This window comes from Equus asinus, chromosome 22, assembly GCF_041296235.1.
Source record: "Equus asinus isolate D_3611 breed Donkey chromosome 22, EquAss-T2T_v2, whole genome shotgun sequence".
Taxonomy (NCBI): Eukaryota; Metazoa; Chordata; class Mammalia; order Perissodactyla; family Equidae; genus Equus; species Equus asinus.
In genome coordinates this window covers 56,027,289-56,050,720 of record NC_091811.1, presented here as the reverse complement: position 1 = coordinate 56,050,720, position 23,432 = coordinate 56,027,289, and the positions used below count along the sequence as shown (strand labels likewise).

Genomic DNA, 23,432 nt, shown 5'->3' with positions numbered 1-23,432 from the left:
CGAGCTGACTCAGAAAAGAATCCTCATGCTGAGGTACAGGCTAACAGACCTCACCATAAGAGAATGTGCATAGTAATTTTTCAGTGCTGACTTTTTTCCTTCTTTTCCCATGTTCAGGTAATTTCTGTCATTGCTACAGGAATTAAATTCAGGTATTCTGTTCTCACTCCTCTTTGGAACTTACTCTGCTTACTTTACTTTTGACTCCAGGAGATGGTAAGTCCTGAAAGCAGAGATGAGATTGAAACATAAAAATAAAATCTATCACGTTAATATAAATTAATCAAAATATATACATAAATGAATACACACATATGTGTACATAGGATTTTCTAAATATGATATATGCTTAATAATACTGCTTATAAAATAATGAAAGTTGTAATACAAGTCATGTAGAAAATCACTTTAATAATATATAGGTAATTTTTTTTTGCTGCTGTGTTTATGATTTTTTTTTACTTTTTATTAAGATTATAATAGTTTACAACCTTGTGAAATTTCAGTTGTACATTATTGTCAGTCGTGTTGTAGGTGCACCACTTCACCCTTTGTGCCCACCCCCACCCTCCCCTTCCCCTGGTAACCACCAATCAGTTCTCTTTGTCTACATGTTTAACTTCCACCTATGAGTGAAGTCATACAAAGTTTGTCTTTCTTTATCTGGCTTATTTGACTTAACATAATACCCTCAATGTCCATCCATGTTGTTGTGAATGGGATGATTTTATTCTTTTTTATGGCTGAGTAGTATTCCATTCTATATATATACCATGTCTTCTTTATCCAATCATCAGTTGATGGGCACTTAGGTTGCTTCCATGTCTTGGCTATTGTAAATAATGCTTCAATGAATATAGGGGTGCATGGGACTTTTGGAATTGCTGATTTCAAGTTCTTTGGATAGATACCAAGTAGTGGGATGGCTGGGTCATATGGTAGTTCAATTTTTAGTTTTTTGAGAAATCTCCATACTGTTTTGCATAGTGGCTGCACCAGTTTACATTCCCACCAGCAGTGTATGAGGCTTCCTTTTTCTCCATAACCTCTCCAACATTTGCCACTATTTGTTTTGGTTATTTAGGCCATTTTAATGGGTGTAAGGTGATATCTTAGTGTAGCTTTGATTTGCATTTCCCTGATGATCACCGATGATGAGCATCTTTTCATGTTTCTATTGGCCATCTGTATATCTTCTTTGGAGAAATGTCTGTTCATGTCTTCTGCCCATTTTTTGATCAGGTTGTTTGATTTTTTGTTGTTGAGCTGTGTGAGTTCTTTATATACTATGAAGATTAACCCTTTGTCGGATATATAACTTGTAAATATTTTTTCCCAATTAGTGGGTTGTTTTTTTGTTTCAATCCTGTTTTCCCTTGCCTTGAAGAAGCTGTTTAGTCTGATGAAGTCCCATTTGTTTATTCTTTCTATTGTTTCCCTTGTCTGAGAAGACACGGTGTCTGAAAAGACCCTTTTGATTGTACTGCCTATATTTTCTTCTCAAGCCTTAAGGTTTCAGGTCTTACCTTGTGGTCTTTGATCCATTTTGAGTTTATTGTTGTGAATGGTGATGAAGAATGGTCAATTTTCATTCTTTTACAAGTGGCTGTCCAGTTTTCCCAGCACCATTTGTTGAAGAGACTTTCTTTTTTTCCATTGTATGCCCTCAGCTCTTTTGTCGAAGATTAGCTGTCCATAGATGTGTGGTTTTATTTCTGGACTTTCAATTCTATTCCATTGATCTGTGCACCTGTTTTTGTACCAGTACCATGCTGTTGTGATTACTGTAGCTTTGTAGTATGCTTTGAAGTCAGGGATTGGGATGGCTTCAATTTTGTTCTTTTTTCTCAGGATTGCTTTAGCAATTTGGGGTCTTTTCTTGCCCCATATGAATTTTAGGATTCTTTGTTCTATTTCTGTAAAGAATGTCATTGGGATTCTGATTGGGAAAACGTTGAATGTGTAGATTGCTTTAGGTAGTGTGGACATTTTAACTATGTTTATTCTTCCAGTCCATGTGTGTGGAATGTCTTTCCATCTCTTTATGTTGTCATCCATTTCTTTCAGGAAAGTCTTGTAGTTTTCGTTATATAGGTCTTTCACTTCCTTGGTTAAATTTACCCTAAGGCATTTTATTCTTTTTGTTGCAATTGTGAATGGGATTGTGTTCTGGAGTTCTTTATCTGTTAGTTCATTGTTAGAGTATAAAAATGCTATGATTTGTGTATGTTATTTTATACCCTGCAACTTTGTTGTAGTTGTTGATTATTTCTAATAGTTTTCCAATGGATTCTTTGGGGTTTTCTATATATAAGATCATGTCATCTGCAAACATCAAGTTTCACTTCTTCATTGCCTATTTGGATTCATTTTATTTCTTTTTCCTACCTAATTGCTCTGGCCAAAACCTCCAGTACCATGTTGAATAAGAGTGGTGAAAGTGGACACCCTTGTCTTGTTCCTGTTCTCCCAGGGATGGCTTTCAGTTTTTGCCCATTGAGTATGATGTTCACTGTGGGTTTGTCATATATGGCCTTTATTAAGTTGAAGCACTTTCCTTCTATACTCGTTTTATTGAGAGTTTTTATCATAAATGGCTGTTGGATCTTGTCAAATGCTTTCTCTGCATCTATTGAGATGATCATGTGGTTTTTGTTTCTCATTTTGTTAAAGTGGTGTATCACGTTGATTGACTTGTGGATGTTGAACCATCCCTCTGTCCCTGGTATAAATCCCACTTGATCATGGTGTATGATCTTTTTAATGTATTGCTGTATTGGGTTTGCCAGAATTTTGTTGAGGATTTTTGCACCTATGTTCATCAGTGATATTGGCCTGTAGTTTTCCTTCTTTGTGTTGTCCTTGTCTGCTTTTGGGATCAGGGTGATGTTGGCTTCATAGAATGTGTTAGGGAGTGCTCCATCTTCCTCATTTTTTTGAAATAGTTTGACAAGGATAAGTATTAAATCTTCTTTGAATGTTTGGTAGAATTCTCCAGAGAAGCCATCTGGTCCTGGACTTTTATTTTTGGGGAGGTTTTTGATTACTGTTTTAATCTCTTTACTTGTGATTGGGCTATTCAGATTCTCTATTTCTTCCTGCTTCAGTTTTGGGAGGTTGTATGAGTCTAAGAATTTATCCATTTCTTCTAGGTTGTCCAATTTGTTGGCATATAGTTTTTCATAGTATTCTCCTATGATCTTTTGTATTTCTGTGGTATCTGTTGTGATTTCTCCTCTCTGATTTCTAATTTTATTTACTTGAGTCTTCTCTCTTTTTTTCTTAGTGATCCTGGCTGAGGGTTTGTCAATTTTGTTCATTTTATCAAAGAACCAACTCTTTGTTTCATTGATCCTTTCTACTTTCTTTTATGTTTCAATGTCATTTATTTCTGCTCTAATTTTTATTATTCCCCTCCTTCTACTCAATTTGGGCTTTGATTGTTCTTATTTTCTACTTCAACTAGATGTCATTTGAGATTGCTTATCTGAGATTTTTCTTGTTTATTGAGGTGAACCTGTATTGCAATGAATTTCCCTCTTAGGACCACTTGTACTGCGTCCCAAATGAGTTGGTAGGGTGTGTTTTCATTTTCGTTTGTCTCCAGATAATATTTGATTTCTTCTTTAATTTCTTCAATGATCTATTGTTTGTTCAGTAGCATGTTGTTTAGTCTGCACATTTTTGCCCCTTCTCCTGGTTTGTTCTTGTAGTTTATTTCTAGTTTCATAGCATTATGTTCAGAAAAGATGCTTGATATTATTTCAACCCTCTTGAATTTGTTGAGGCTTGCTTTGTTTCCCAAGATATGGTCTATCCTTGAGAATGTTCCATGTGCACTTGAGAAGAATGTGTAACCTGCTGTTTTTGGATGGAGTGTTCTATATATATATATATATATATATATATCTATTAAGCCCATCTGGTCTAGCGTTTCATTTAATTCTATAATTTCTGTGTTGACTTTATGTCTGGATAATCTACCCATTGGTGTTAGTGGGGTGTTGAGGTCCCCTACTATTATAATATTGCTGTTGATATCTCCTTTTAGTTTTGTTAATTGTTGCTTTACATACTTCGGTGCTCTTGTGTTGGGTGCATATATATTTATAAGTGTTATGTCTTCTTGGTGGAGTGTCCCTTTTATCATTATAAACTGCCCCTCTTTGTCTCTCTTTATCTGTTTTGCTTTGAAGTCTACTTTGTCTGATATAAGTATGGTGACACCTGCTTCCTTATGTTCATTATTAGCTTAGAGTATCATATTCCATCCCTTCACTCTGAGTCTGTGTTTGTCTTTGGGGCTGAGGTGTGTTTCCTGGAGGCAGCATATTGTTGGGTCTTGTTCTTTAATCCATCTTGCCACTGTGTGTCTTTTGGTTGGAGAGTTCAATCCATTTACTTTTAGAGTGATTATTGAAATGTGGGGGTCTAATGCTGCCATTTTATCACTTGTTTTCCAGTTATCTTGCATTTCCTTTGTTTCTTGTCCTATGATTTTTGGACTACCAATTCAGGTAGGTAGTTTTCTATATTGGCTTTCTTCTCATTTGTAATTTTTGTCTTTATTCTTGTTATTTGTTTAGTGGTTACTGTGTGGTTTGTATAAAACATCTCATAGATGAGATACTCCATTTTCTGATAGCCTCTTATTCCCTTAGATTAAGCTGTTCCATCCATTTCCTCTTCCCCTTCTAGTTTTTTATTGTCAGATATTTTTTCTTCCTTCTTGTGTTGTGAGTTTGTGGTTAAAATGACAAGATTATATTTATTCTTGGTGTTTCCCTTCCTTTTATCTTTAGTGTTATCCTTAGCCTTTGCTAACCTGTCCTGGTGGAGGGCTGCAACTTTCTGATTTTGTCTTTCTACTTATCTCCTTTGCTGTGGGTTTTGTAACCACTTTCCTTTTTTTGTTTTTTTGGGTATTAGAGTCTTGCTGAGCATTTCTTGTAGGGGAGGTCTTGTGGCGATGAACTCCCTTAACTTTTGTTTATCTGGGAAAGTTTTTATCTCTCCATCACATTTGAAGGATATTTTCGCTGGATAGAGTATTCTTGACTGAAAGTTTTTGTCCTTCTGAGTTTTGAATATATCATTCCACTCTCTTCTAGCCTGTAAGGTAGATGCTGAGAAATCTGCTGACAGCCTGATGAGGGTTCCTTTGTAGGTTATTTTCTTCTGCCTGGCTGCCCTTAGTATTTTCTCTTTGTCATTAACTTTCGCAAGCTTCACTACTATATGCCTTGGGGTTGGTCTTTTTACATTGATAAAGTTTGGATATCTATTAGCTTCTGTCACATGGAGTTCCATCTCTCTCCCTAGGTTTGGGAAATTCTCAGCCATTTATTTCTTTGAACAGGCTTTCTGCCCCCTTCTCCTTCTCTTCTGCCTCTTAGATGCCTATAATCCTTATGTTGCATTTCCTAATTGAGTCAGATATTTCTCGGAGAGTTTCTTCATTTCTTTTTAGTCTTAGTTCTCTCTCCTCCTCTATCTTCAGCATTTCTATGTTCCTATCCTCCAGATTGCTAATTCTGTCTTCCACATTATTCACCCTACTTTTCAGAGAGTCCAGATTTTTCTTAATCTCCTCCATTGTGTTCTTCATCTCCAACATTTCTGATTGGTTCTTCTTTATAGTATCAAATTGTTTTGTGACATAGCTCCTGAACTCATTGAGTTGTCTATGTGTATTCTCTTTTAATTCATTGAGTTTTTTAATGATGGCTATTTTGAATTCATTGTCATTTAAGTTATAGATTTCAGTGTCTTTGGGATTGTTTTCTGGGTACTTGTCATTTTCCTTCTGTTCTGGAGATTTAATATATTTTTTCATACTGCTTGATGGCGTGGATTTGTGCCTCCACATAGAGATAGAGTTTAGTTACTGCTTCCACTTGCTTCTACTGGAGGCGGGGCAGCAGCTATGTAATCTGAACTGACCAGAATCCCTGTCAGCTGTTGCTGACTGGACCTGGGCCCCTACTCATAATCACAGTGGCCTTGTGGGGTCTCTCATCAGCTGTGGGGACAATCGCAAGGGGGCCTTGGGTTGCTGGTGCCTACTGTCACAGACTGCCTAGAAATGCTCCCTCCTTAGGGTCTGCAGCAGTGTTATGGGCTTTCACAGTGGCCAGCAGCAGGTTCACCTAGACTCGCAGCTCTTCCACCGTCAGGGCCTGCAAGATCTCATTTGTCCACTATGGGCCACAGCAGAGCTATGGGTATCTACTGCAGTCTGTGGTTAGCTCACTCAGCTGTGCTACTTCTGCCTTAGGGCCTTCCAGCCTTGTGATTGCCGGGTGGGTCCTCTCCCCTAACACTGCACAGAGGCTTTCCCTGCAGCTGTTGTGGGACTGTGGATTTTCCCCCTGGACCACAGAGCAGTCTCAATGGGGCTCCAACCTGCCACCACCCACTCACATGGTCCCTCTGGGTCTCCCTTGCCCCTTTGGGGCCACAGCATGGCTTTGAGTGATAGAGGAGGCTGGTGGGTTGCTGCACCAGCCAGGTTCCTTTTGCCCCAGGGCCTCCCAGCATTATGAATGCTGGGCAGGGCCTTTCCGCTAATGCCAATTTGGGGCTTTCCCTGCGACTGCTGTGGAGCTGTGAATTTTACCACTGGGCTAAAGAGCAATCGAGGGGGGCTTAGGTAGGCTGTAGTCACTTGTTTCCACCATCATGCTGCTGATGCATGTGCACACCCACCCTTGGTACTGTGGTGATGCTATGAGCATGTCAGCCAGTAGAAAGTTGCCTGGAGGTGCTAGGCTGTCTGGGGTTCGGAGAGTTTTCACTTATCTCCACCTCCTCCTAGGGGGAAGTCCATGCACCTTCCAATGTATAGCAGAGTGGGTTACTCAGGCATCCTGAGATGCTGTGTGGATATCATTTGTTGACCAATGAATGTTCAATTAGTTGTAGTTCGAAGAGGGAGAGACAAAGAAAACTGCTCACTCTGCCATGTTTCTGACATCACTCTCTAGGTAATTTTTTGATTTGGAATTCCTGGTTATTTTTCAAAACATCATTATTAGTACCTAAATAACATGCTTATCCAAAACAGTATGCACATAAAGAACTTCTTCAAACTCATTTAGGGCCTTCCCATTAAATTTATAATTATAGCTAATGGTAGTGTCAATAACTAGTAGTGTTTTCTTAATTTAAATGACAGTGTTTATGGTGGTGAATCTTCACTCAACTGCTGCCACAATAACAACAATTATGATAAAACGAATTTGCCTACTCTTAACATTGAAATTTTTATACAATAAGTATATTCTATTGCCTTGAGTAGTTTCCTGTTTTTGGGCCAAATTAAATCTTTAGTCCAAAAAAAGACATTTCTGAAAAAAAGACATTCGTTGCTCTAAAATGCAAGTCCTTGGATCTGAAAAAGCAGCTCTGTTCACTATTTTTTCTTAAATACCTTATTGAGGAATAATTGATATAAAATAAACTATGTTCATTGAGAGTGTACAATCCTGTGAGTTTTGACAGTTTTATACATCAGTGAAACCATCATCACATCAAGATACGGAACATTTCCATCACCTCCAAAAGATTTATCATGATCCTTTTTAGTCCAGGCCTCCTGCCAACTCCATTCCCAGTTAACCAGTGATCTGATACATTTTTTGCACACACACAATATGCACTTTTTTCTCTCAGGCTTCTTACACTGAGTAAAATGATTTTGAGATTTATTCATTTTGTCATATGTGTAAGTAATTCATTTTTTTATTGATGAGTGGTATTCCATTTTCCATTCTACACATATATCAAATTTTGTTTATGCCCTCTTAAATTGATAGGCAATTGAGGTGTTTTCAGTTTTTTGGATATTGTGAATAAAACCAATATGAACATTCACATGTATGTATTTGAGTCAAGGCCCATTCCATCCCTCCCTTCTCAGCCCACCATGATAGAAAGTCCACTTGTTCAGTCAAGTGCTGACAAGAAAATAGGGATTCCTCATCCTCTAGACTCCAGTCAAGGCTACCATATCTCCTTGAGAGTAGCAGACTGCACACATTTTTTATCTGCTCCAGCCCCAGTTTTCAGAGTCTTTATTCAATGTTTGGAGTTCTCTTCCTCTACCCAGGCCCATTCATACAGTAGAAGTTTTACCCAAGGTATGATGGGCCAAAATAATGGGGCCCCAATTTCAGTTGCCCCAGCTCAGATGATAGAGGTTCTACGCAAAGAGAGATAAGCTTAAAAGAACATAGGCTACCAATCTCATCCAGCAACCTGCTCATAAAGCAGGGGTGACACACTGAGGGAACTGGGCTACTGTTTTTGCTCCAGTTCCGAAAATGTTGAACACAAGCTTTACTTAGAATGAAAGGCAGGCCATAACAACAGAAGGCCCCAAAGCTCTCCTCAAGTGAACTGACTTTATTTGGAACAAAGTGTTGGAAAGTTCAAGCACCAGTGAACTCACAAACATAACAAATATATGGTGATAAGCAATTAAGAGGAGGCTGGTAGCTCCATGAGAGCAAAAGGAGCCTCCTGCAGCTGGAACCAAACTCAAAGACTGGCGTTAAGACTATCATTGCAAAGGGGACCTAATTTAATTGGATGTTGCTGTAGAGCAACACATGTCCCACATGTTTTCAAAACAACAGGAGAAGAAGAATTAGTAGAAGCTATCTGCTGGGGTAGGAAATGTACAGAAGAACAACAGCTCACAAAATGACCAGAGAAGACACAGCCAAAGGCAGCCCTGATTAAACCCCTCTCATCCAAGAGTAACTGTGCACAAGCCTAAAGCTGTGCCTCTAAGAAATGACAGCAGAGTCTTCTCCAAGCAAAGACAATTCAATAAAATATTCCAGCAAATTCACTAAAAAATGAAAAGGCAAACAATCACAAAAATATAGAAATTATTTTTTTAATTATTCTGGAGTTTAAAGGTACAATAACTGAAAGAGTGTCATGTCATTATAATCATTATAATGTGGCCTTTTCAGATTGGTTTCTTTAACTTAATGACATGCATTTACAATTCTTCCATGTCTTTTCACAGCTTAACAGCTGATTTCCTTTTAATGCTGAGTAATATTCCACTGTCTGCATGTATCACAGTTTATCCATTCACCTACTGAAGGACATCTTGGTTACTTCCAAGTTTTGACAAATATGGATAAAGCTGCCATAAACATCCATGTGCAAGTTTTTGCATGGACATAAGTTTTCAGCTCCTTTGGGTAAATACTAAGGAGCATAATTGTTGGATCTAATGGAAAGAGTATGTTTAGTTTTCTAAGAAACTGCTAAATTGTCTTCCAGTGCGGCTATACTAGTTTGCAGTCCCAGCAATGTGTAACGGTTCCCATCGCTCGCGTGCTCACCAACATTTGACGTGATCAGTGTTCTGGATTTGGGCCATTATAATAAGTGTATAGTGGTGTCTTATTGTTGTTTTAATTTGTATTCCATTATGGCATATGATGGGGAAGGTCTTTTCATTTGTTTATCTGCCATCTGCATATCTTCTTTGGTGAGATATCTGTTAAGGACCCTGGTCCATTTTTTAATCAGGTTGTTTGTTTTCTTGTAGCGGAGTATTCAGAATTCTTCTCATATTTGGATATTGTTTATAAGACATATTTTCCGCAAATATTTTCCCCAGCCTGTGTCCTTTCTTCTTATTCTTTGATAATGTCTTTCACAGAGCAGAAGTTTTTGTTTGTTTGTTTTTGAGGAAGATTAGCCCTGAGCTAACTACTGCCAATCCTCCTCTTTTTGCTGAGGAAGACTGGCCCAGAGCTAACATCCATGCCCATCTTCCTCTACTTTATACATGGGACGCCTACCACAGCATGGCTTTTGCCAAGTGCTGCAATGTCCACACCCAGGATCCAAACCGGCAAACCCCAGGATCAAGAAGTGAAACATGCGAACTTAACTGCTGCACCACCCGGCCAGCACTGGAGCAGAAGTTTTTAATTTACTGAAGTCCAGCTGATCAATTATGGATTGTGCCTTTGATGTTGTATCCAAAAAGGCATTGCCATACTCATAGTCATCTAAATTTCTTCTATGGTATCTTCTAGGAGTTTTATAGTTTTGTGTTTTACTCTTAGGTCTATAATCTATTTGAGTTTATTTTTGTGAATGTGTAAGGTTTATATCCAGGTTCACATTTTTCTATGTAGATGACCAGTTGTTCCAACATATTTTGTTGAAAAGACCATCTTTTTCTCCATTGTGTTATCTTTGCTCTTTCCTCAAAGATCACTTGACTATATTTATGTGGCGCTATTTCTAGTCTCGTTTCTGTTGCGTTGACCTGTTTTCACTCTTTTGCCAATCCCACAGTCTCGACAACTGTAGCTGTACTCAGTCACGAAGTGTTGTATGTCAGCCCTCGGATTCTGTTCCTCTCCTTCAGCATTGTGTTGGCTATTCTGGGTCTCTTGCCTCTCCATATAAACTTTATACTCAATATCTGAAGTTTGTCAATATGAACAAAATACCTTCCTGGGATTTTGACTGGGATTGCTTTAAATGTATAGATCAAGTTGGGCTGAACTGACATCTTGACGACATTCATGTATTCATGAGCACAGAACATCTCTCCATTTATTTAGGTTAATTTCTTCCATTAGAGTTTTACAGTTTTCCTCCTACAGATTTTGTACATATTTTGTGAGAATTGTAGGTAAGTATTTTATTTTGGGGGTGGGGGGTGCTAGTAGAAATGGTATTATGTTTTCAATTTTACATTCCGCTTGCTCATTGCTAGTATATGGAAAATGATTGACTTTTGCATATTAACCAGGTATCCTGCAACCTTCCTTTAATCTCTTAGTAGTTTCAGGAGCGTTTTTGTTATTTCTTTCAGATTTTCTACATACACATTCATGTCATCTGTGAACAAAGATATGCTCTTTTCTTCCTTCCCATTCTGTTTACCTTTTTGTGTTAGTTTGCTAGGGCTGCCATCACAACATACCACAGACTGGGTGGCTTAAACAATTTTATTTTCTCACAGTTCTAGAGACTGGAAGTCCAAGATCAAGCTGCCAGTGGATTCCGTTTCCTCTGAGGCCTCTTTCCTTGTCTTGCAGACGGCCATCCTGCAAACTGCTGAGAGCGCCTTTATTTTTCATTTGTTTGTACCCTCACCCTGCACATCATTCAAGTTCAGAAATGATGAGACACACCTCCTTCAGTATACAGTAACCAGTTAATACGTTCTGTGTATTTTCCCTGTAACTTCTGAAATTAGCCTCTTTTCATTTACCTTGGCATGCTTCAAGCCCACTTCAATAGCAAGGACTAATACAGTAGTTTCCCTCACTCCAATCTTATCCCCTTTAAATATATCTCCCACTTGGCCCTGAAGATATCCACTGATTACCAACCACATGCTTTCAGGTTCCCACCTTGAAATCTCTGTGTTTTTCTTTGGCATATCATCTCTGGATTTTAATTGTCTGTCCAAGGATGTGACTTTTACAGTAAATTGTAAGCTCCCTACAGAATGAGGTTATTTATACCTGCAACTACAACAACGTCAAAACATATCACACATGTAGTCAATAAAATTAATCAAACAAATTAATACTCAGAGGCAAAGATTAATAAATTTTCACACTATTTTGATAACTGTTGTGTTTCTATACCTTTATTAAATATTCCTCACAATAATTAACACAGAAAAAATTACGAAAATACAAATTAAGGGAAAGATTGCTTAAAAATATTTGTGTCTCTATCTCCCACTTTCATTCTTATTTTTTTTGCTGAGGAAGATTTGCCCTGATCTAATGTCTGTGCCAATCTTCCTCTACTTTGTCTGTGAGTCACAGTCACAGCATGACTGACAAGTGGTGTATGTCTGCACCCTGGATCCAAACCCATTAAACCAGGCCACCAAAACAGAGCACGCCGAACTTAACCGCTGTGCAATGGGGTGGGCCTCCCCCATTTTGGTTCTTTCTATTAGGTTTCAGCAACTAGTAGTGCCTCAGAGCACTCCACAATGTCTGACACACACAATATACAATTTTCCCAGTTAATGTAAGTAATGAAGGTGAATTATTGTTTGTTTCTTCATATTGTCAATTCCTATCAATATACCACATACAAATATTTGATTCAAAGTAATAATTCAATAACCATTTAACATGCTAAAGAAACTAGTTATAAAATTAGGAAATATTTTATTTAAAAACGTAATTTCAGGGGCCAGCCCCACGGCTGAGTGGTTAAGTTCACACACTCTGCTTTGGTGGCCCAGGATTCACCATTTCAGATGAAATGTGCCCTGCTCATCGGGCGTTGCAGTGACAGCATCACACAGGGAGGATTTAGAAAGACCCTCAACTAACAATATATAGCTATGTGCTGGGACTTTGGGTAGAAAAAAAAAGAGAGAGGAAGATTGAAAATAGATGTTAGCTGAAGGCCAATCTTCCTCACCAAAAAAAAGTTAAAAATTAAAAAAGAAGTTGGGTATTATTGTCATTTATCAATGATTGAATGTAAAAGAAGGAGCAATTCCAAAAACAAACACTGGAAAAAGTATTGCCTAAAACTAAATAAAATATAAAAATAGTGTTCAGCAGTATGCCATAAAAATAAATGGGAATCAATCCTGTGAAATAAAATGTTATGTAAGATCAGTGGAGAGCTCATCTTGAAATACAGTTCTCTAATGTTCAAGAAATCTCCAATATCCATGACGTTTAGGATTAACAATGTCTCAGAGGGAAAAAAAATAATATATGGGAATGGTACATCACCTTGAAAAACCCTTTGATAATATTTTTATGATGTTTGGGAGAAATATTCATTAATGGCCAAAAGGAGTATGAAATAAACAGCCACAACTCCTTTGATGGGAAAGAAACAGTAATCAAAGAATAGTATTTTTCCTCTCTAGGATATTTTTTAGAGCATCTTTGACATCTTTGTTTCTCAGAGAGTAAATCAAAGGATTCAACATGGGAGTGACTAAGGTGTAACATAAGGAGGCCACCTTACTGAGCTCAGGAAATCTGTCAGGAGTGAGATACATAAAAAAGACAGCTCCATACAGCACACTCACGACTCCTAGGTGAGAGCTGCAAGTGGAGAAGGCTTTCTTACGTCCCTCAGTGGAGCGTATCTTTAGAACTGTGGACACAATATACAAGTAAGAAACAATAACAACTATGATGGTAGGCAAGATAATGATGCCGGATAAGGAAAAAGAAACCATTTTATTGATAAAGAGATCAGAACAAGATAGTCTCTGAAGTGGGCGAGTATCACAGTAAAAGTGGTCGATGGCCCGAGAAGCACAAAAGGGTAAAGTAAATGTCATGCTGGTCTGAAGAACTGAACTGATGCAGCCACAAAAATAGGAACCAGCCACCAACTGAGTGCAGAGACGTGTTGACATCTGAACAGAGTAGAGGAGTGGGTTGCAGATGGCGATGAAGCGGTCATAAGCCATGGCTGCCAGGAGAAATCCCTCAGTCACAATCAAGAGGGCAAAGAAAAAGAGCTGGGTCACACAGCCTGCAAAGGAGATGGACTTGCTCTCAGACCAGAAGTTGACCATAGCCTTGGGTGCAATAACAGATGAATAGAAGAGATCAATGAAGGAGAGGTTGCCTAGGAAGAAATACATTGGTGTGTTCAGCCGGGGATCTGTCATGATAATGGCCATCATCCCAATATTCCCTAGAAGGACCATGGCGTATATAAGCAGAAATAGTAGGAAGAGAAGAATGTAGAGCTCTGTGCGGACCCTGAATCCTACAAGAATGAAGTCAGTCACTTCTGAGTGATTACTTGCTCTCCTGTCACTCATGGCAGAAACCTGCTGAGGGGCAGAAGTTAAAGTAAACAAAGAACTCTTGACTTTGATCCTAGCTACAAATAATGTCTTACAATATTAGAATATCCAAAGCTATTCTATAATCATTATTCATTTTAAACTTACAAAATTACTGTGACTTAAATTTAAGCCAATTCCAACTGACGATAAATCAGAAGGTTAGTTTTATGCTCTAATTCACACAAGCAGTGGAATTAGATCTTTTTCCTCTGAATCTAATGCAATGCCTTTCCATTGAAATGCCTTTCACATTTGCAAGTATCACTTCTGTATACATTTCTGACTCATGATTTATGCACTAAATTCAATGACATGAAGCAGTGATTGGAACAGAGCACACACAATTTAATAAATGACATTTGGGAAGCAATTTCAGTGTCTGGATTTGGAGACACAGACAGTTTCAGTAGTCTAGTTTAGGAAAACATAAATCTGAGGGTTTAACTTAGAGTATCAGCAGATATCAAGAGAGTGGCTAAATTTAAAAACTACTTAAGAAGTACAACTACTTTTTGTGGGTAATGGAAACTTTGGAGTCTGATATAAGTTACATACACACTAACACAAAAGTTGTGCACAACCAAACACAAAAATCATTAGCACTCGCATGCTAGGATTTCTCTCCAAGACTGGCCTCTGAAGCCCTTTCATAAGACAATCTCACTGCATTTCCGCAGCCCACGGCTCATGGTTTTTTAAGAAGAGGCCTACAGGTATCTAGATGGAAGCATTACTTTAGATACATAAGACACACAAGAAGGAATTGTTGATTGCATTCTTATTTACCCTGGAGATAACCTTCATAGTCATCATTAATTCATTTGCTAAACAGCTCAACTAGGATTTTGAACTCCTTGTATCAACAATATGGTCACTTTTTCTCTCCCCTCAGGGCTTTATGTATGCAATTCTGCTTGGACAATAATAATCAAAAATATTTATGTGACATATTTTATATACCAGACACTTTTCTCAGTGCTTTCATAGTATTTCATTTAATCCACACAACAATAATATGAGGCAAGTGCTATAATATTCCCCAGTTTACAGATGAGGAAACTGACATAAGGAGAAAGCAAATCTGTTGAAAGCCTCCTATTAGAGTTGGAATCAGAATTTGAAGCCAGGAAATGTGGCTCCAGAATCCATGCACCTGATCACTGCCTGATACCACCTTGGATAAGGAGCCCTTCCTGTTCCTTCACCTGACTTCTACTCACACTTCAGAGTGCAGTTAAAGTGTCTTATCTTCAATATAAATTCCCCAACTCTTCAACCTGAGTTAAAACATCTCTGCATACATCATGCTCCCAAGGATAGTACCTATTGTAACCATGTTTCATATTAAATATTAATAATTCCTCACTTGATAATAACTCCCTTAACATTAAAAGTTAATTCATCCTCCATACATTGTCAACAGAACTATGACTGGCCAATGACAATTATTCAACATATATTTATTATATAGATAAAAGTTGAATGATAGTTGAGCATGCAGAATCAGAGAAAAACTTGAAGACTCTGGAATACTGCAGTGGTTAGCATGGGTTTAGGTTTCACTAGATCTACGTTCCAGTACTGCTTCTGTCATTTTCTAACTGTGACCCTGGACAAGTTACTTCTGTAACTTACTTGCATCACTTACTTATGTTACTTACTTAAGCTACTCATGTAACTTTGGCCAAGTTACTACACCACTGCATCCTCATATAAAGGAGGGACAAAAATAATGTAACTCTCAAAGTTTTCTTGGGAGCAGAAAATGAGATAATGCATGCAAATCATTTAGCACATTTGTGACAAAGTAAGTACTTCATAAATATTAGCCATTATTATTTTTATTACATCTTTCTGTGCTCAATCCCACAATGCATACCAAAATCATCAGTAGTAATTAGGTTAAAAATTGATAATACGTATATAAGCTTTTTTGGATAAACCATTCCAAGTTGAGGGGAGGAATCAGAGAGACTGTAAAAGTTTAGAAAGAATAAAGAAATCTGAGAGAAGTTTAACATGATCCTTGAGAAAAAGATGACAGGAAAATGGCATGGTGTGTTATTTTTACACTTTGTTAGTGACCAGCTCCATCAAAAATTAAATTTTCAGATAATTGTATGGTAAAGGAGGAAGTATTCAAATACATTATACTTAGATTCTGGCGAGAAGTAAGAGATTGAAGCAGTGAAAAGAGATTGAAGTAGTCATGAAATATTTTTTGGAAAGTATAATATCCGTTAGTCTCACCTAGGAGCAAGGACACAGATTATTTTAATTTTTGAGATTTATTCCTATGAAAATCACTCTAATATTGATGTCTCTGACTGAAGACCTTTATACCTAGGAAAGGGAGAGTTTTTCCCAGAGTAGACAACAAACAAGCTTGTGACGTAGTATTAGTCAAAACCTCACAAGTTTTAAAATTTACTTTTACCTTGTATTGTTTGGTAACTTGTCAGATTCTGTAAAACAAAGCAGCAGAATTCAATGTTTTCTCTTGTTATTGTTTTATTCTAGAAAGGGTAAACATAAATTTAATTAGTGGCTAGCAACTACAAGTGCTGAAAAATCATCACATCAAGATAAAATGAACCCTTCTCTCCTCAGCATTTCCAAATGCATTTTCATTATCCCAGTTTTAGATTCTTCCCATAGACAAATTTGACGTATTTTCCTTATTGCCCTATTTGAATAACCGTCCTTTTTACTAGCTGATTTCATCAAAAATGCTGCAGTCCCTTATAGAAGAGACACAAGGTGAGTTTTCTAAATGATGCTCTGCTAAAACCGAAATAATTCCAGGAATTATAGTCTATGGTTATGCAAAGTGAACTTGAGGCATCAGTCTGCAGGATATTCTCTCTCCTGCATTTTTGGATGTTTGAATCCTTTTGAAGAAGGAAAGTAGATTGTCTTGAATGTATAACTAGAGGACCTGAGACATTTGTAATCCCCAATAATCTGCCAAAGGATCAGCAGCGGTTATCCATAATGGCTTTGATTTTGGCATAACAGTGAAACCTTTTCAAATAATTGCAGCATTGAGGTTTGCCCCACCTTCTGGGAGATAGTCCCTCTGGGACAGAAGGAGGCATGTCACTTATTAAGGTATCTTGGCTCCAGGGCCAAAGTCCATGAGGACCACAGAGTCTCTAGATTTAAAAAGAAGAAGAGAATAAAGGGGAAAAAGAGCCTAATAGGAGGCAAGATACATAGAAGCGTTTTTTCTTTCCTTGCTGTGACTCCTTCGGGAGGGAACAAAAGGATCTTTCAATCTTGACTTCTTCACTGAAAAAGAAGCATTTCAAAATATCGTGATAATGTTTTTGGTAGACAAAAAGAAACAGTTATGAAAGAAAACATTATCCTTCATAACACAAGTTATAGGGAAATTTTTGTTCCTGGTTATAAAGTTAACTTCATTTTCACCCCAAACTCTCTATATTTATTCTTTAGTTATATTTTGTCAATAATACTGAATAATAAGTAGAAGAGCATGACCAGAATGTGAGGCAAAACCCAACAAATGCCCTCTAATTCATCAAGTAAATGTTAAATGATGATTGACTGGATCTAAAAGTAGGTTCACTTTGTAACTTTTGTCATTTTAAAGTTGTTTATCCAGGTGTCATGTATTAAAAATTTCTCAAATGTATACCCTTCAGTCGCTGTATACTGTTCAAAATAATTTTTTAAACTGTTCTATATAAGTCAAAAAAACCCATTTTGTATTTGATAAAAATTAAGTCATTAAGCTAACTTCCATAAATACATCTTATATAACATAGTAAGGTAAGGAGAACGAGTAAGAAGGAATAAAATAAAATCACAGTGGCTCGTAAAGGCCACTTGTATAATACTGGTAAAAGGCAATAGTTGACGTTTTTCTTTCCATATTCTACTTGGTCTCAACAATATTCCCAAAATGCAGAAGTAGTTTACCTAGTACAAGAGTAAATCTTTATTGATGAGGGATCTGAGCCCTTGTGGTCAGGCCCTGTTGACTTACTGTAGTTGTTCATTAACTTTTACCATTGGACACGGCAGTCTTAGGTGGCATGCTGTAAAATTCCTTGAGTTACCACTATACTCCTCCTTGTCTCCTTTCTATTAATACGTTTTGCTAATCAGCATCAGTCACCAAAAAGAATACAAAGCGTTTTGTTTACCTGTTGGTTCTGTGAAACGCATACCCAGGAGGCAGGAGTAATCGGTGTGTCCCCTAGTAAAATCACCCCTCTGTTGGGAAGTAAGTATACTAATTCAGTAAAGTCCACTATCATAGAGGCAGCAAGGAAAGAAAAGTTGAGAGTGGATTAGTAGGTTTTATAGTGATGGTTCCCACTTTTATCCATTGTACTTGGGGCCAATAGTCTGATAGGAAAGAATTAGCCTCACATATTGGTTGCTAACGCAGAGCACAAACCATATCTTGGATGAAACTTACTCAGTTTTGTAAAGTGCTGACAGCCAGTTGGTCCAACAAGTGAGTCTTCAGTAAGCGATTATACCATTCCATAAGTTCATCTGATTCTGTTAGACTAGGCACATGACAATTCTATCGACTCCCACACGTATGACTGCATCACCTTACGTCTCTTCTTGTAAAATGAGTGCCTTGCACCAAAGCACTAGTGCAATACAGTATAATAATGAGAAAGGCATTTGTTGAGTCTTGATAGAATGGTATTAATGGGAGAAATTTGAGCATGAAGGGCAAAATGATATCTAAAGCAGTGCCCGGACAAACGAGTAATTCTCCTTGATGGAAAAAACAAGCAATCAGTCTGAGACATGATGACCGGTGGTAAACTCATATACTTATTCCTGATATACTTACCAGGATTTTTTTTATTGCAGTAATGACATTTAACATGGGATCTATATTTTAAAGAAATTTTTCAGTGTACAATATAGTAAGTACTGTTAACTGTAGGTACAATGTTATACAGCAGATCTCTAGAATTTGTTCATCTTGCACAACTTAAATAAGTTGAAACCCATTGAATATCAACCAACTCCTCATTTCCCTCTCCCCGTCATGGAAACAATCCTTCTACTCTCTGCTTCTATGAGTTTGACAGTTTTACATACCATACACAAGTGGAATCATACAAGATTTGTCCTTCTGTGACTGGCTTTTTCACTTAGTATGATTTCTTCCAGGTACGTACACTTTGTCATATATGACAGAATTTCCTTCCTTTTTAAGGCTGAATAATATTGTATGTATATACAGCATTTTCTTTATCCATTCATCTGTCAACAGACCTTTAGGTTGTCTCTACATCTTTTTGATGACTGGCATCAGAAAATTGGGCACATGGCATTGGCAGTTTCTAGGTCAGCCTATCATGAGCAGTCCATGTTGTTGAGTTTTCTCTCTTCTCCCACGGCTATATTATTGATAGAACCTGTTGCATGAGGAATGAAGTGGACGGAAAAGAGCCTGGAAGATAGTGGATCTTTGCCTTCACCAGATTACTGAGAAGCTCCTCCACATCTGATGTAATTTACTGAGGATTTATGTGGGAAATTCATATTCACAATTGATTTTACTGTTCAGGGAGGTCCAGCTACAAACAGACCAGCTTGTCAATAATCCTTCAATCTTGTTGCTTCCAAGTTCCTGGTTATCCAGCTGAACCATTAGCCCACCACCCCTAAGTCAGTGTAAGTAGGTATCCCAGACCATATTCCAGGCAATAAAACAACAAGGTATGCAGCTTGAAATTATGTCCATTAAGAATATTTTCCTTACCGGTGCCCTGTAGGGAACAACCCTGACTTGGACTACTATGTCCATTTCTAGCTCGTGCTCATATTACATGCAGTACCGTTGATAAACCTTGCTCAATTTATTTTTGCCTCACAAACTTTGAATACACAATGTCCCACATGATCATAAAATGATGAAAGAAAGATGACAACACAGCAGGAAGTAGTACACTGGAAATACAAGCCACTTGCCCATAAAATTATTTCTGACCTTAAGATACATTCAAGCCAAACATCATATATACAACTTCCACTTCCTGATGCTTCTCTTTAAATCCTACTGCATGGTTGATGGATTAGATACTGCTTTTCAGGGTAATAGTCACTTTATCTCCATAATAAAGAGTAGAGTCTCTATCAGGGCCTAACATAGAAGCTGTTTCTCAAAAGGAGAACTTGCATAAAACTTGCTTTCCTCTAAATCCTTAGCAGCCAACGCTGTGATTATCCAGAGTTTGCCACAGTTTCCATAGAATACCTGATATTCCACAAGGACTCAGAGCATCACTGGATACTGTTGTTCATAAGTTCCAAGTGACAATGCTCCTTATTCTGAAGCCCAAGCTAGCTGAAGAATGCTGACATTTTATGAAACCAGGTAAACCTGGGTGTGTCATGGCTGCACACACACTAAGAAGCATTGTATATTACTTCTGAAATTCAAAAAAGGAGTCAGTTTCCCTGACTCCAATCTTAGCCCCTTTAAATATATCTTCCACATAGTCCTAAAGATTTTCCCTGATTACCAACCACCTGCACTCAGGCAATTCACCTCGCAATCTCTGTGTTTATCTTTGGCATACACATCTCTGGATTTTAATTATCTGTCCAAAGATGTGACTTTCACACCAAATTGCAAGCTCCGGAAACAATCAGGTTATTTATACCTGAGCCTACCACAATGTCAGAACATATTACACAGGTACCCAATAAAACTAATCAAATAAATTAGTAAATATTCAGAGGCATAATGAGTACATTTTGCTCACACTCTATTTTTATGACTATCTTGTTTCTATAATGTTAATAAATGTTCCTCACAATAATTAATACAGGAAAATATTATGAAGATAAAAATAGAGGGAATGATTGCTTAAAAAGATTTGCATATCTCTATCTCCCACTTTGATTCTTTATATTATTTTCCAGCAACGAGTAGTACCTCCAAACACTCCACAATGTCTGACAACTCAATATACAATTTTCCCAGTTAATGTATAGAGTGAAGGTTAATTATTGTTTTTATCTTCACATTATTATTTCTTCTCAATATAATGCATATAAAATTCTTGATTTGAAATAAAAATTTAATAACCGTTTTATGCTAAAGAAATTAGCTATAAAATTGGGAAATGTTTCTAAATGAAATAAGTTGGGCATTACTGTCAATTGTCAATGACTGTGTGTAAGGGGAGAAGCAATTCCAAAGACAAAATTCAGCCAAAATGTTGCTTAAAACTATAATAAAATATAAAAATAGTGTTCAGCAGAATGCCATGAAAATAAATAGAAATCAATTCTGTGAAATAAAATGTTATCTGAGATCAGCGGGAGGGTTCATCTTGAAATATACTTCTCTAATGTCCAGGACATCCCCAATACACATGACATTCAGGATTAGCAATGTCTCAGAGGGAAAAAATCATAATATATGGGAAGGGTACATCACCTCGAAAAAGTTTCCGATAATGTTTTCATGATGTTCAGGAGAATAACTTTCATTAATGGTCACAGAAGGATGAAACAAACAGCCACAGCTCCTTGGGTGGAAGAAATAATAATCAAAGAATAGTATTTTTCTTCTCTAGAAGTCTTTTTAGAGCCTCTTTGACATCTTTGTTTCTCAAAGAATAAATCAAAGGATTCAACATGGGAGTGACTAAGGTGTAACATAAGGAGGCCACCTTACTGAGCTCAGGAAATCTGTCAGGAGTGAGATACATAAAAGAGCCAGCACCATACAGCACACTCACAACTCCTAGGTGAGAGCTGCAAGTGGAGAAGGCTTTCTTACGTCCCTCAGTGGAGCGTATCTTTAGAACTGTGGACACAATATACAAGTAAGAAACAATAACAACTATGATGGTAGGCAGGATAATGATACTGGATAAGGAAAAAGAAACTATTTTCCTGATAAAAAGGTCCGAACAAGATAGTCTCTGAAGTGGGCGGGTATCACAGTAGAAGTGGTCAATGGCCCGAGAAGCACAAAAGGGTAAAGTAAATGTCATGCTGGTCTGAAGAACTGAACTGATGCAGCCACAAAAATAGGAACCAGCCACCAACTGAGTGCAAAGATCTGTTGACATCTGGACAGAGTAGAGGAGTGGGTTGCAGATGGCGATGAAGCGGTCATAAGCCATGGCTGCCAGGAGAAATCCCTCAGTCACAATGAAGAAGGCAAAGAGAAAAAACTGGGTAACACAGCCTGCAAAGGAGATGGACTTGCTCTCAGACCAGAAGTTGACCATAGCCTTGGGTGCAATAACAGATGAATAGAAGAGATCAATGAAGGAGAGGTTGCCTAGGAAGAAATACATTGGTGTGTTCAGGCGGGGATCAGTCATGATAATGGTCATCATCCCAACATTTCCTAGAAGGATCATGATATATACAAGCAGAAATAGCAGGAAGAGCAGGATGTACAGATCTGGGCGGACCCTGAATCCTATGAGAATGAAGTCTGTCACTTCTGAGTGATTGCATGTTCCCCTGTCACCCATGGCAGAAACCTGTTGAGAGGCACAAGGCAAAATCAACAAATTAACTCTTGTCTTGGGTCCTACCTTCAAATAATCCCTTACTATATTAGTATTTATAAAGCTATTCTCTAATCATTATTCACTTTAAACTTAAAAAATTACTGTGACTTATTAAGCCAACTCCAACTGGTGGTGAGTCAGCAGGTTAGCTTTATGCCCTAATTCATACAAGCTGTCTAATTAAATCTTTTTCCTCTGAGTCTACTGCAATGCCTTTCCAGCCAAATGCCTTTCGCATTTGCAAGCATCACTTCTGTATACATTTCTGACTCATGATTTATGCACTAAATTTAATGTCATGAAGCAGTGATTAGAATAGAGCACAAATAATTTAATAAATGACATTTGAGAAGCAATTTTGGCGTCTGGGTTTGGAGATGGAGGGGCCTTCCGTAGTCCAGTTTAGGAAAATTTAACTTTGAGGGCTTGAGTTAGAGCTCCAGCAGATATAAAGAAAGTGACTAAATTTGAAAACTACTTAAGAGGTGCAATTATTTTTCGTGGGTAATGGAAACTTTGGATCCTGATACAAGTTATATACTCACTGAGATAAAAGTTTGTGCACCACCAAACATAAAAATCATTAGCGCTCACGTGCTAGGGTTTCTCTCCCATATGGGCCTCTAAAGCCCTTTCATAAAGATAATTTCCCTCATTTCCTCAGCCTACACAGTTCATAGTTTTTTAAGAAGAGGCCTACAGGTAGTCTAGACAAAATGACTTTAGAAATGGATGCTGAACACAAGATAAATATGGAGGAATTGTTGATTGCATTCTTATTTACCATGGAGATAACCTTCAGAGTCATCATTAATTCATTTACTAGACAGCTCAACTAGGGTATCAAACTCCTTGTATTAACAATATGGTCACTCTTTCTCTCCCCTCAGGGCTTTATATGCACAATTCTGCCCAGACAATAATTATAATAGCAAACATTTATGTGGCACTTTTATATGCCAGACACTTTTCTCAATATTTTCATAGTATTTTATTTAATGCATACAACAATAATATGAGGTGACTACTATTATTTTCCC

The 23,432-nt window shown here is 37.6% G+C and overlaps 2 protein-coding genes across 2 annotated transcripts; both read right to left on the bottom strand.

Annotated features, from left to right (window-relative positions):
• Nucleotides 1-12,880: 12,880 nt before the first annotated feature.
• On the bottom strand, nt 12,881-13,831 carry LOC106826798 (olfactory receptor 9K2). Its single transcript, XM_044756419.2, has one exon. It carries the CDS (start codon nt 13,820-13,822, stop codon nt 12,881-12,883), a length of 942 nt encoding a protein of 313 aa, XP_044612354.1. The 5' UTR covers nt 13,823-13,831.
• Nucleotides 13,832-21,411: 7,580 nt separating this feature from the next.
• On the bottom strand, nt 21,412-22,410 carry LOC106826797 (olfactory receptor 9K2). The gene has a single exon (XM_014834299.3). The coding sequence runs from the start codon at nt 22,351-22,353 to the stop codon at nt 21,412-21,414; it is 942 nt and encodes a 313-aa protein (XP_014689785.3). The 5' UTR covers nt 22,354-22,410.
• Nucleotides 22,411-23,432: the final 1,022 nt, after the last annotated feature.

Bases quoted from the DNA above. Each gene is read 5' to 3' on its own strand.
- LOC106826798 (XM_044756419.2), bottom strand. From the start codon at position 13,822: ATGAGTGACAGGAGAGCAAGTAATCACTCAGAAGTGACTGACTTCATT.
- LOC106826797 (XM_014834299.3), bottom strand. From the start codon at position 22,353: ATGGGTGACAGGGGAACATGCAATCACTCAGAAGTGACAGACTTCATT.